The sequence below is a fragment of the Agelaius phoeniceus genome, chromosome 2, assembly GCF_051311805.1.
Source record: "Agelaius phoeniceus isolate bAgePho1 chromosome 2, bAgePho1.hap1, whole genome shotgun sequence".
Taxonomy (NCBI): Eukaryota; Metazoa; Chordata; class Aves; order Passeriformes; family Icteridae; genus Agelaius; species Agelaius phoeniceus.
In genome coordinates, this window is record NC_135266.1 from 75,060,029 (window position 1) to 75,072,640 (window position 12,612).

Genomic DNA, 12,612 nt, shown 5'->3' on the forward strand with positions numbered 1-12,612 from the left:
CTCCTTCTGAAATGGGTTAGTATAAGCAAAATCATACAAAGTAGTAAAACACACAAACTCATTACTAAGGAAGTGGTGTCAAGTCTGACTTACGTGATTTCTCTCTTTATCCATGAGCTAAATAATTAGTAGTCTGCTAAAGCAAACACTGAAGTTATTTCTAAGGAACATTTACCAGGTGTCACTAATTTCCTAGACCAAACCTACTTGACAATATACAATTGTAACTTTCTGCTTTAGACAGCATATGGTCAAAAAATTCTTGCAGTTTCCAAAAGTTTGTGAAGTAACACTGGGTAGAGAGAACATGTCAATGTAAAGGCTGTGTGTGTTCAGCAGCAGTGCAAGGAGCCAGCACTACAACTGATTAATTACCAAGAAAGGCGTTCACATTTGAAAGTGTTATCAGACAGTGCTTTAAAAATACTAATCCAGTATTTCAGAGTACAAAAATCAAGAAGCAATCTGTTTCAAGAGAAAGGGATATACCCATAAAGTCCTCCTAAGTTCTGCATCAGGGAGCTCAGTTGCCAGTTTAAGATTTTCAAAGCTGATCTTCTCTCTGGGTCTTTGGTTCCACGCAAACAGCACAGCCAGCTGAAATGTTGTAACCTCCAAGTCATACTGGCCAACCTCGTTCTTAAATGTTATCTGTGAAGAGGATGAACATTTTACTTATAAGCCTGTCTGAATCACAAGCTTTCTTACTGTTATAAATACACAGAGAGTGCAGTCATTAAGACTGATACAATGAAAACGACACACTTACAATTCCATTGGACATGAGGTGGTGCCAGTGGAGTTTTCTACCACTGTGATTCTTTTTATAAAATTCTTCGACCTCTGGGATGAGATCTTCTAATTCCGTGGGCAGCGAGACAAACACTTTTTCAGAACTTCGGGACCAGGCACCAGCATTTAAAATTTTAATATTCACAGAGTCAGCTGTAAGATGATATTGGATGATATGAATCTCCAGGTATAACAGATAAACCAAAATGTTTTGGGTTTTCTTCCTACTCTCAACACAATTATGAAGGATTGAATTTTCAGAAAGTTGCAGGGTGTCTACCCACTTAAACATTAAGGCACTCTATGCACCACTGGCTTTCTGCCAGCAGCACTGATCAAAATCTGTTTTTTTCTCTTGCTGCTGCAGAGCTCCTTAAACACTGGTGCACCTTTACAGCTGATGCTTATAAGCACTACTCAAGGGTTTTCAGCATGGCAGGTCCAGTGCTTGATGTTCCTCAGCCTCTCTCATCAGTGAAACAATCTCAGAATGTGATTTATGCTCTCCATGGTATGCATCCAGCTCTCCTGCTGGCAGATGAAGGAGAGCACAGCATGGAGCACTAGAAGAATGATGAGGGCATAAAAGGAGGTAGTTCAGGCATTCACCTGGTTGATGCCAATTCAAGCCCCTGCTTGCAATTTGGCTACAAGCGAAGGGAATCTTTATCTACGAGACTGCTGACAAGAAAAACCCAAAACAACTCACAGAGTGATACAGCTCTAATATCAACTGCAGGAGAAAGCAGAGTCTACAGACAATTCCAATCTAGGGGCAACAGTGCCATGGAGACTGTGTTCAACCTGCAGTTGACATAATTTTTAACCTAAGATTTAACTGAGCTATTTTTCACTAAGAGAAATAAAAAGTAGCAAATAATTCGAAAACAATACCTGGTAAAGCAAGCTTATTATTTTTGTGCATTTCTTTGAAGGCCTGGTTCAAGTCTTCAGAGACTTTGATATCCTGGAACATTCTAGCCAGCTTGTTTACATAGTCTGCTGGCATTCCCACTTCCTACATAAACAAACAGAACAGTAAATATGACATAGGAAACTATGAACAAAAAGTTTTATGTTTAAAATAAGAAGCTCGAATAAATAAAAAGCATAAAGAAGTACACTGGTATCATTGCTTTACAGTAATAGTGAATCTGCAATACAATATAAGGGGTTTTTTGCATAAATCGTAAGTAGTTATCCCTTAAGGGCATATGGTGATTCTTTTAAAGAAATTCAAGTGCTGAAGAACGTATGCATGCTTTAAAGAATCCATGAGTTCTGAAATTTGAAGGAATGTTTCAGGCATGCAAATAATATTATAATCTACATAAAAATTCAAAATTAGAATGCATCTCAAATTATTTACATAATTAAATAAGTACACTGCATTTTGCTTATATGGAATATATAAAACCTTTAGATAATTGTATGTGAAATATTTTAAAATCTGTCACTGGCACTACTAGAGAAGAGCCAAAGAGTTTTACTTTCATGAAGTACTGTGATAGAAGGGAAGCATTAAGATGCCCTGAGGGGCCTGCTATTAAAGATAAAACTCACCTAAGCAAGAAAGATATTTAAGTTCAAGAGTGGAATATTAATTAATCACAAGCATGAGACACAACCAAAGAAAGATGTGATGCTACTTACTCTGAGCCATTCCACCATATTCTCCTCAATTTCACTGTCAGCTGATATATCTAATATCAGACGTCTTGTTAAGTGAGCTTTGTGATATCGCATGAAAACATCTTTATTCTGTACATATTTAAGTACCAAAAGCTGTCAAAAACAGAGTTAAATGTATTTATTTGCATTGTTAGCCAGACAAGTCTGAATGCTGATCTAATGGCGCTGCAGACTATGACTAGAGAAAGGCTACTTGACATTGGCTTAAGAGCAACTGTGTTAGCACTATCATAGGCATCAGCAATGAATGTTTCATAATATCACACCTTCAATTTCTTAATTTTTCAAACATCAGGAAATTATCTTAAATCAAAGAAGACATTGACACTGGTATGTGAAAATCCCCTGTATTATTTTCTAGACAAATATTAGTTATTGTAATATGTTACAGTCTCATATAGGCGTTAATTTAATATACGAATTTTGTGAACCAACACAGGAGACATGAAACATCAAATGATTTACAATATTCAAACACACACACACACTTCATAACAAAATAAACTCTTTACACCCTGCATAACTGCTTTTGAAGATCAAGGCCTCAACCCACATAAGGAAATAAATTAAACCAAATAAATTCCTTCTTCAGAATAATTGTGAAATAAAAAGCAAAAACATACCACTTCTTTAAGCTTTGCTTCAATTTCTTCAGAGGTTAGTTTTTTGCTTAGTGGTGTTTTTCTTAGCAACATGTCACAGTAATTAGCAAGAAGCTCAGGGCATTTGGATTCAGGCTGTGTTTTCAATCCAACACTAGATAAAAGAAGAACAGTGTTTCTTCAAACCATACAGCATCCTGCTATTCTGGAGTAGTCACATTGTTAACAAGACAGACTGCTCTCTCCTGATCCCCTTGGCAAGGATCCTGGTGGTGAATTTATATCCTTGTTAAACTAATGAAAAATTAGGGATAACACCCTTTCTTCTTGAAAGAATAAATACTGCCAAACAGTTTCAGAAAGCTTATACAGCTTATTTTAACTAATTACAATTTTAGAACTGTAACAATGGAGTATACAGGTGGAACTACAGTGTGAAACAACAAAATATTGTATGGAAAGAAATATTCCAGTAAAGAATTAACAAATGCTACAGTGAAATGTTTCACTCATCTCCTCAGTATGCTGTAGTGAGTTCTCAAGAACAGCCTCCTGCACCACACTACACAGACTGCACAGACTCAACCCATCTAACACATAGTAACAGGATAAAATTATTTCATCACGGCTATAAAGGATGGACTAACAGCTAGGAGATTAAATGCAGACTAAAGTTAAACAAGATGCTACAGTAGATAGATTGTGGTTCTTCAAAATTCATCAACCACGGTCATGCTCCAAACCCGTGTCTAGAATGGTGAATAAAACCAAATAGCAAGGACCAATCCCTATTCCTAGAGTCAGATGGCACCAACCTGACTGCTACTTAAGGGCCCACAGCAAGCTCAAGAATCCATTTTTCTTGCTCATTATTTCAGCCTCTCGTCAATTAGTACAGACAGAGCTAACACTCTTCAGACAACTTGTCCTTTTTTTTAATTCATGAAGCAGCTTGCAGGCTAATGTATTCTGCCCTCCTAAAGACCATTTGAAGCAGATCACAAGTCTTTTGGCTATTACAGAAGACTAAGCAAGATGAAGTTTCATTTTGCTCAAACCAGGCTGCATATCTAGACAACTTCAAAGTGCTTGGGAAGAAGAATGCTGAACAGAAGACCATCACAATTACAGTGGTTTCTAAGAAACCACTAGGCTGGGTTCACTTTAGGAGTGAAACAGTTTGAATGAGGTATCAATTGGGATGGTCTGAGAGGAAAGGAAACTATTAGAAGATACCTAAGAAACTCCTCTACCTTACCTACATCTATGCAAAGTATACAAAGCAGGGATCCAGTCTTTTGTGACAGCATTCCTCCAATAAATACAAGGAGAAAGACTAATCCCTATTCTGGCTTGCCATTATCCTAAACCAAACCCAGAATATGAACCAAGACGCTGGACAGATATTTATAACCATCCACCCCTAACTAGAAGCAATTGGAAAGGGAAGCTGGCAGCCCAGCTACAAAAGCTTTGTTTCCATAGTAAATCAGATGACAAACTATATATAAGCCATCCCAAGCACCTAAATAAACACAAGTTCCTACTCAAGTGGCACATCACACGGTAAATGTTAACAATCAATTAACTGACTGCTACCTTCTCTTGGCTGAGTTAGCAGAGCGGGCTCTGTAAGCATGGTCCTTCTTCTTGAGTCACGCAGGTCTGCCTAATCTACTGGAAGTTGTTTAAACTAACCTGGTTAATCCTGCACTGAAACAAAAATGCAACAGCTGGACAGGTCACACTCACAACTGGCACAAGAGGAGGTGGAAAACAGCTTGTGGATGGTTACACCTTAATCAGCCACAGTTATTCCCAAGATTACTGCCTCATTTTTCCCCAGGACCTTTGCTGAAGTTGTGACAGAGTTATACAGCTGAGGTTTTTGAAATTAATCCAGGAAACCATTATGAACTTCAGCTAACAAACTGACTCATGGCGTAAAAGAACAGATCCCCAAATACTACAAATAAATTTAAGTTGAACCAGGCTGCTATTCACTGATCTGCTTCCACACAAAGAGAGTCTTACCAGAGGTCAATAAGCAATCTGAAATTACATCATGCAAATAACACAAAGCCCTTTTAAACACAGCATTACTTTTTGAAGAGACATTTTAAAAACCTTGATTCACATGAAGTTTACACGGCTTACCCCTTTTGCTTCAATGGCAATTCAAGTTTAAATATTGTAGCATCATTCACAACTGCTTTGTATGCCTGAAAAATAATTAGATTATTGGTGCTTCACTCAATTTCTGATATGAATTGCAAAGGTTTTCTCTCTTTTTACACTACTGTAACATGGAATTAATTCAATTTTTTTTATTAGCCCAAAGTTTGCAGATTCTATTTTCAGTTTGAGAGTTCAAATTCTATGACTTAATTTCCCAATAAACTGATGTTTTCCTCTTTTCCACTAACATAATAGTTTCCTTTAAACAGCAACTTAGCAAGGGATTACATGGAGCAGGTTGCACATCTGAAGTCATGACACAAATACAAAGTAAATTCCAAACACAAATTATTGCTGAGTCGGACATTATGGTTCTCAGTACAAAGGTCATCTTCTGATGTGCTCTACACCATTACAAAGCTGAATATATGCAACTTTATGCAGCACTGTAACAGAAATTGAAAGCTCCTAAGTTGGTAGTAAGTTTCATCAATATTTTAGTCTGCACATTTAATAGAGTAATAGCAGCTTCTAAATTTAACAGTGAATGCACAAAAGGTTTTGGAGACATCGTAACACAAATTGCAACAAGTCTTACAGTGAACAAAAGACCAGCAGAAACACATACCTTATCTCTGGCAGTAAGAAATCTTGGATCATCCTGAAAAGCTTCTTTAACCAACTTGCTAAACCGATTAAATAGCGTGAGCAATTGCTCTACATACTTCTCAGAATCCTAAAGAGGCAAAAATCAAATATAAAACCAAGGCCCCACAGAATTCAGTGTGAGCATACACGTGATTTCCTAATCTGTAAAAATGCTGTACCCTAAAAAATCTGCATACTGTGAATTTATATTTTATCTTCAGTCTCTGGATTGAAGAGTTCTACAGCATGTAGGCTTAAACACAGACTTTCAGGATAGTATTTCAAATATAGAAAAAAAAAATTAAAAACTCTAACTTTCTAATACTATACAGCAATGTTTTATTTTAAAGGACGTTTCCAAGCATCAATAAAAGACAAATGCCACATCCTAACTGCTGCAGCCACCTAGGCCTCCTAGACCCTATGGAAAAAAATGATAAAAAGCTGAAAAAGTACAGTGGAGAAAAAACCCTTATAATTTTCACACTGAACAACCACTCTTAGATTGAAAGCAAATTTCAAATTTCATCAAGAAGTTATAATTCTGGGAAAATTGATTAGGCTTTTTAAATTAAGATTCTAGCATAATTGTATTGTATAAACAACCCATGCACTTAATTTATAACTTTTCTGCAAATTAGATTCACTTTTTAAAGCCACAACTGACAACAAAAAATAAAAAGTTATCCTAAAGACACTTAAAACTTTCAGTGGACCAAAATTGGATCTCTAAACACAAATCTTAAAAATTATTTCCATTTATCCATTTGTGCCAAAAATAGAGAATATTTAACTTCTGGAAAGTTGTTTTCCTGTTGTTATTTTACTAAAACCCAATACACTTACAGTAGTAATAGTTTCAGCAGCTGCTACCATGTCTGCAAGTCCAGCACTAACAATATGTTCTTCCAAATCCTTCAGCATAGGCTCTATGCCATTTGGAACTTTATCCATCAGTGAAAACATTAAATGCAGCTCTGAAAGATACAAATACCAATGAAGCCACCAGTCAAAGACATCTATAAAAGCCAAATATACTGCATTTCTCCTAGACATATCTCAAGTGAAACATTAAATATGTGGAGAACGGATAATCCAACTCATCTCTTAAAAAGAAAGATGACTTGAGTACTGTTCTAATTCTGGTCCCACAAGAAGATTCTTTTGAAGGCAAAAAAAGGTATGTTCATTGCAATGTAATACTTGCTTATGCATATAGTATCTTATATAGTATGCTAATGCATATAGTATCACAAGCTTGAATAAGCCCCCCCTAAAACCAATGCCAATTTGGATTAAGTCCAGGTTCTAACAAATTGCCTTCAAATCCCTGGCAAGAATTTCTCTCATTTGGAAGCCTATAGGAGTTTATGCAAGAAACTGTATGGATTCAAGACATTTTTATATTTTAAACTAAAGCCAAACACACCTGTCTTTGTGTATGTTTCAACACCACTTACAATGCTTTGTTTTATAAAAGCTTGCGAAGTTCTGAAGTAACCAAAACTGACTAATGCAAACACTGAACTCTTCTTCCCAAAGAGTTTATTTAGTTTTTCGGAAAATTACCAGTACAAAAACTTCAAAATGTGATGCTTTATTTTTCTACTTTTTTGTGAAGATATTTCAGTACTGCTTAAAAAAAAAAAAAAGAGGATTTTGAAACATCAATACTCATCTTGACAAAGCTGTCTACAAAGAACACTGGGATTAAGGTCACCAGGTTGTTGTAAAGACACCACAGAGAATTGAACTCAGCTTGGCAAAGGACTTTGCTTCATGAAGTAGAACAAATGGACACAATTTTTTTTTCTCAGAAAACAAAATTTATAGATTCACTTAGTTCCTTAATGTTATGTCTACTGTGAAAGTGGAAAAGTCAGAGGCCCTGCCTTTGCTTTCTTTTCTACATTACTTTTGTAAGCAACAAACATCAAGATCCCATCACCACTGAGGACGATATATGCTACCATTATCTGTACCACAACAGCTGCTGCAGAAGCAAATAGAAAAGCATAGAGAAGAAAATAAATCCTTTTAGAACATAACAAAGCAAATTAGAGAATGGGAACTACAAACAACATTGAATAAGAGCTTGCAATGGTACTACAGACAACTCATAATGGGCTGAATTGCAGGAACCAGAAAAAAATGTAGTTGGAGGCATTCTCAGTGCAATTTAGATCTGCTATAACAAATGGCAGCACTGTTTTACATACAAAAAGTCCGAAAAGCTCAACTTTTACTGGATCTTTTAATCTAGGCTTTTAAAAAGAGTAAGAGGGAGGAAAAGATGGCAGAAAAAGAGAAACAAAAATATATGTTAAAGGACTCTACATCTGTTTCTGTACAGTAGTGATGCCATAAATATTAAAAAAATCAGTGGTTTCTCTTAAGAATCAGTAGCGAAGGAAGACTCCAGGTGCATCCTAAGACTGCAGAATCCAAAAACCTATAAATTCTTCCAAAAACCTATAAATTCTTCAAAGACAGATTTCAAAGTAACAAAACCAAAAGGAGTATTTTACTGGAACTTCTCTCAGAATATATTACGACACTGAAGAGTAAAGAAATCAATGCTGTAGTTGTTGGGGCACTTAAAGTCTGCTTTCATTCTGTATTCATGAAAGCCAAGCATACTTTTCATTTCTGTTGCACTTCAGGAATAAAATTTAGGCCTCACTTCCCCAATACTATAAGCAAACAAAACCACACAAAGTCAGTTCTGAAGTGTTTGCAAGCTATGACATTTTTGATAGATTTTAGTTGAAAAATATTATTCCTTCCTGTCTTTGCACAGCATGTAAATATTACTTAACATAATAAGATGTATGTGCACAGCTCATAACCAAAAATCCCCACCAAAACAGCCCTCTTTTGTCAGTGCTGTTTAATAAAGAAAACATCACTGAATTCTTTGGGGCAGATAATATCAGCAAGTCAGATGAGTGAGCAAAGCAAAGCAGAGCAGAGGACATGATCAGATGTATACATTCCTATGCATAGCTCCAGTCTTTAATTATGTTTCAGCCATCTGCACCTGCACCCTTCATTGAAGCATTTGAAGCAGTTCTTACAGACTGAGCAGAAGTGCCCTGCAACCACAGGACAGACACAGCCACAAGAGAGGGCTCTGTGAATAGTTCAACAGGTTTCTAAAGAAAGGTCCTTGGGCAGATGAACCCTTCTGAAGCTCTGTGTTTACATAAGCCTCCTGCATTCTCCCAAAGGCTGTAACATATACTCATAAGAAGTTTCACTGCTTTCTACATTTAGCTCTGGGCTATTTCCAGAAATCATGCTGCTAGATGAACAGATCAGTATGACATAGTTTTGAGGTCAAATATTTTCTTAAAAGCTGGCTTTAGAAGTGAGTATTTTCTATAATATTCTAAGTCATAAAACAGTTTTCTCATTTCAATAGAAATGAAAACCTCTGAAGACATTAGTAAATATTCCCTGGCTGCAGGATACCAAGACCTCAAAGAAAAATTAACCTGTGATTTCAGTTTGGTTTCTTTTTTTCATTTTTCCTACCTGAATTACAACATTTTAATGACATATTTAGTTTGTTTTACCATACTAACTTCTCAAATTCTGGCAGCAGAGTTAAAAAAATCTTCTGAAAACTTTCAAAAGGCATGCAGAGCTAACTTTCAATACTCACACTGATATATTGGCCATAAACCCCCATGAACAGCTTGCAAAGATTTGTTCATTCGACCTACAGGTCCTGCATCAATAATCAGAATAAGAAAATTTTCTCCCTGCCTTTCAGAAAAAAAATCTTTTCTAAAGAGATGTTTCACTTTTTCCCCAGGTGTAAAGAGGTAGTGGGGTGAAACAAAGAGGAAATGTTTGTATCTGGAGTACTCAAAGACAAAGTAAAGACATATGGAGCATTTACCAGAGTTGGTCAATAGAATGCAAGTAAGTGTAGGAAAAAATAAAGAAAAAAGAGCACAAAATATTTTCTTTCAAACAAGATTAGAGCTATCCCCTCATTCAAATTAAAGTATTGTGTACATCAATTTCAAAAGTGATAGGAAAAAATATGAATCAATGATAGTAATTTTTTGTGTGATTGTTCATGCGCAATAATATTTTTATATGAAAAACTACCACCATCTATTAAAAACAGTAATTTGATATATCTACACACAAATCTATTTTTATGCAGTTCATGCAGGGTTCACCCTGCACTGCTCTTGAAGCTCCACTTACTTTCTGTTTCATTTCGTTTGATCATGCCTTGGCATTCAGCTAAAATAGTCTCTTTAAAAGATGTCACCAGGGCATTGACGCAGCACTCCATGAGCTGAAATACATTAAACACAGGATTAGCTCAAGCAGCCACCTGAACCGAAGCCTGACGTGTCTCAAGTTTGCCATGACACAAAAACTAACTGTTCTCAACAACTAACTCTACAAAATAATTAACTCATTCACTGATTCATAAAACTATTTACAGTTTGAATAGAATCTATACAGGAACCATATTTCTTCAAAATGTTTAGGTTAGTAAAAGTGGCAAAGTCTCCTCCAAACCATTAAGGAGCTTAGTATTTCTGTTGACTCTTTTCTCTCAAGGGAGCCACCACTTTTGGAACAGTAACTACCCTACTTCATTTCCAAGTATACATCCAAGAGCTAAGAATAGTTCTCATTCCAGCATACCCTATTTGGACCAGGCTGGATGGCTTGAACAAGGCATTAGATCTACTGCCTGTACATGTCAGGACCATCTCTCCTTTGTCAGCCTCTTTATATGGGCTACAATTTATACCTGTGCAAAATGAATGACTCACAGCTTAACAAAAGGTGTAAAGCACATTTTGATCCACTTCAAAAAATTATCAGATTTAAAAGGTATTTATTTAAAATAAGCTGTTTCCTGAACTAATTCCAACACAGACAATTATGACATATTCATTGCATTCTTCCTCTAGAATCTGAACTATGTAAAAGAATTGCTGAAGAGGGAAGAAGGGGAAGGAAAAAAAGAAAACCCATCTTTTATATTAAATGGCCATATTTCAGCCTAAGAGGAAATATATTACAGCTTTAATGAAATTTCTATTGCTCCTTTTGATTGCAATGAACAATAACTCTTGCAGGTGTTCTAAATGAGCACTGAGAAATCATTTGCCAAACAGATTTGACAGTTCATTTTCAAACATGATTCTCATCCCCTGTTAACCATAGGGAAAAATCCACCATACCTAACTCAAAAGGAAAGAACAAAAGCCAATCTGAATAAAAACCTGCCTTTCAGTTTTAACTTTTGATCTACATGTACTATTTAAACATTTGCAGAAATTGTAGATTACCAGATTGGAAAGTAATACATGTTTTTGCAACAAATAATTTGTGATTTGCGAACACAAAATAAACAGTTCCAATTTAGTGCTATCAAATAATACTGTAATACAAAACTAAAAACTACAACACTATATAACTAGGAAATACACAATTTTTCTACACATTATACTCACTGCTTCTACAGAGTTACATTCACGTCTTGTTTCTAAATATCGTAGTGCTCTTTTCTCTTCTTCTTTTAGTTTAGCATCTGCCTGTGCAAAAGTAGAACAGCAATCATTTTAAGTACTAACACATTCAGTACGAAGTTACAACAGAATTTTTACTTACATATTTCATATAATTCTGTACACCGTTTTGTTGTAAATAAGAAGGAGCCTGTGTTCTATAAAATCTCTCTGTTGAATCCAAATATGCCTTTTCAAAGTTATCCCGATATATCTGAAGTTTATCTTCAGGATTAGAACAAAGGTTAACTGCAAAGAGAAAGTCCAAACTTACTCTCAAGTCTTGGAAATTTATGTGGCTAATAATAAGCAAATTTCAATGAAAGAGTGAGACTTGTTTAAAAAGGTTGCATTGAACAATCTGAAAGATCTGATAAATGGCCTCTGATCACAAAAGTAACCAAATTTGGCCAATCTTTGCTCCCAGAAACATTCAGATCAACTATGGCAAACTGGAAAAAAGTTTCATACTTAGCTCCAGCACTCCAGCACTTGGTAACCATAAATACACATACAACTGCAAAATTGTAAGGAAGGAATAAAAAAGCTCAGAATAGTGCCTAATAAAGTAAAAAGTTCTCCACTTGACTGAGCAAAAAGCTTCTCTTAGACACTGTTCCTGAAATCACAATGTCTCCATTTTAGACTTTTTTCCCTGTTTTACAAGAATGGAGACAGTAAGCTTATTGCAGTGCTTTGCACTATTTGAAAGAGAGTTTCAACTGTTACAGAGAAATGAATAGTCATTAAATGGAATATGCTTTTAAAAAAGTTAGAATTTGACTTATATAAAAAGCTGGCTTAAAGAAGTTTAAGTTCACCATTAGCCACAACTTTAGTTCAACAGGCTGGAAAGCTTTCAAAAGTAGCAGGCAATGGTGAAATATCACAGAAGTTTCAGATACACAGATCTGTTCTGCAACAAAGAGAGACTCAAACTCTTAAATGTAGCCTGTTTAGCATTTCTTCTTCAAACTGTCTAAAGAATCAGAAACAGTAAATAAAGGAGTACAGACATACTGCTGTTGTACCATTGTACAGTTATATGTGCAACCCCAAAAAGTCAAAAAACTCTTCTCTTTGAAAACATTGATTTTGCAGTAACTGATACATAGGTGAATTACTTAGAAGCTAAAGATTATAAACAAAAA

At 35.6% G+C, this 12,612-nt stretch overlaps 1 protein-coding gene across 1 annotated transcript in view; it reads right to left on the reverse strand.

Moving 5' to 3' along the window:
• Positions 1 to 12,612, reverse strand: part of CUL5 (cullin 5) — a 31,780-nt gene that overhangs the window by 6,358 nt on the left and 12,810 nt on the right. The window contains exons 6-16 of the mRNA XM_054628534.2: positions 11,565 to 11,710; positions 11,408 to 11,488; positions 10,137 to 10,230; positions 6,759 to 6,889; positions 5,893 to 6,000; positions 5,244 to 5,308; positions 3,108 to 3,240; positions 2,446 to 2,577; positions 1,687 to 1,810; positions 770 to 945; positions 490 to 651 (exon numbers count right to left, since the gene is read on the reverse strand). Of these exons, the coding sequence (XP_054484509.1) occupies positions 490 to 651; positions 770 to 945; positions 1,687 to 1,810; positions 2,446 to 2,577; positions 3,108 to 3,240; positions 5,244 to 5,308; positions 5,893 to 6,000; positions 6,759 to 6,889; positions 10,137 to 10,230; positions 11,408 to 11,488; positions 11,565 to 11,710 (1,352 nt within the window). The remainder of the gene's footprint in view (positions 1 to 489; positions 652 to 769; positions 946 to 1,686; positions 1,811 to 2,445; positions 2,578 to 3,107; positions 3,241 to 5,243; positions 5,309 to 5,892; positions 6,001 to 6,758; positions 6,890 to 10,136; positions 10,231 to 11,407; positions 11,489 to 11,564; positions 11,711 to 12,612) is intronic.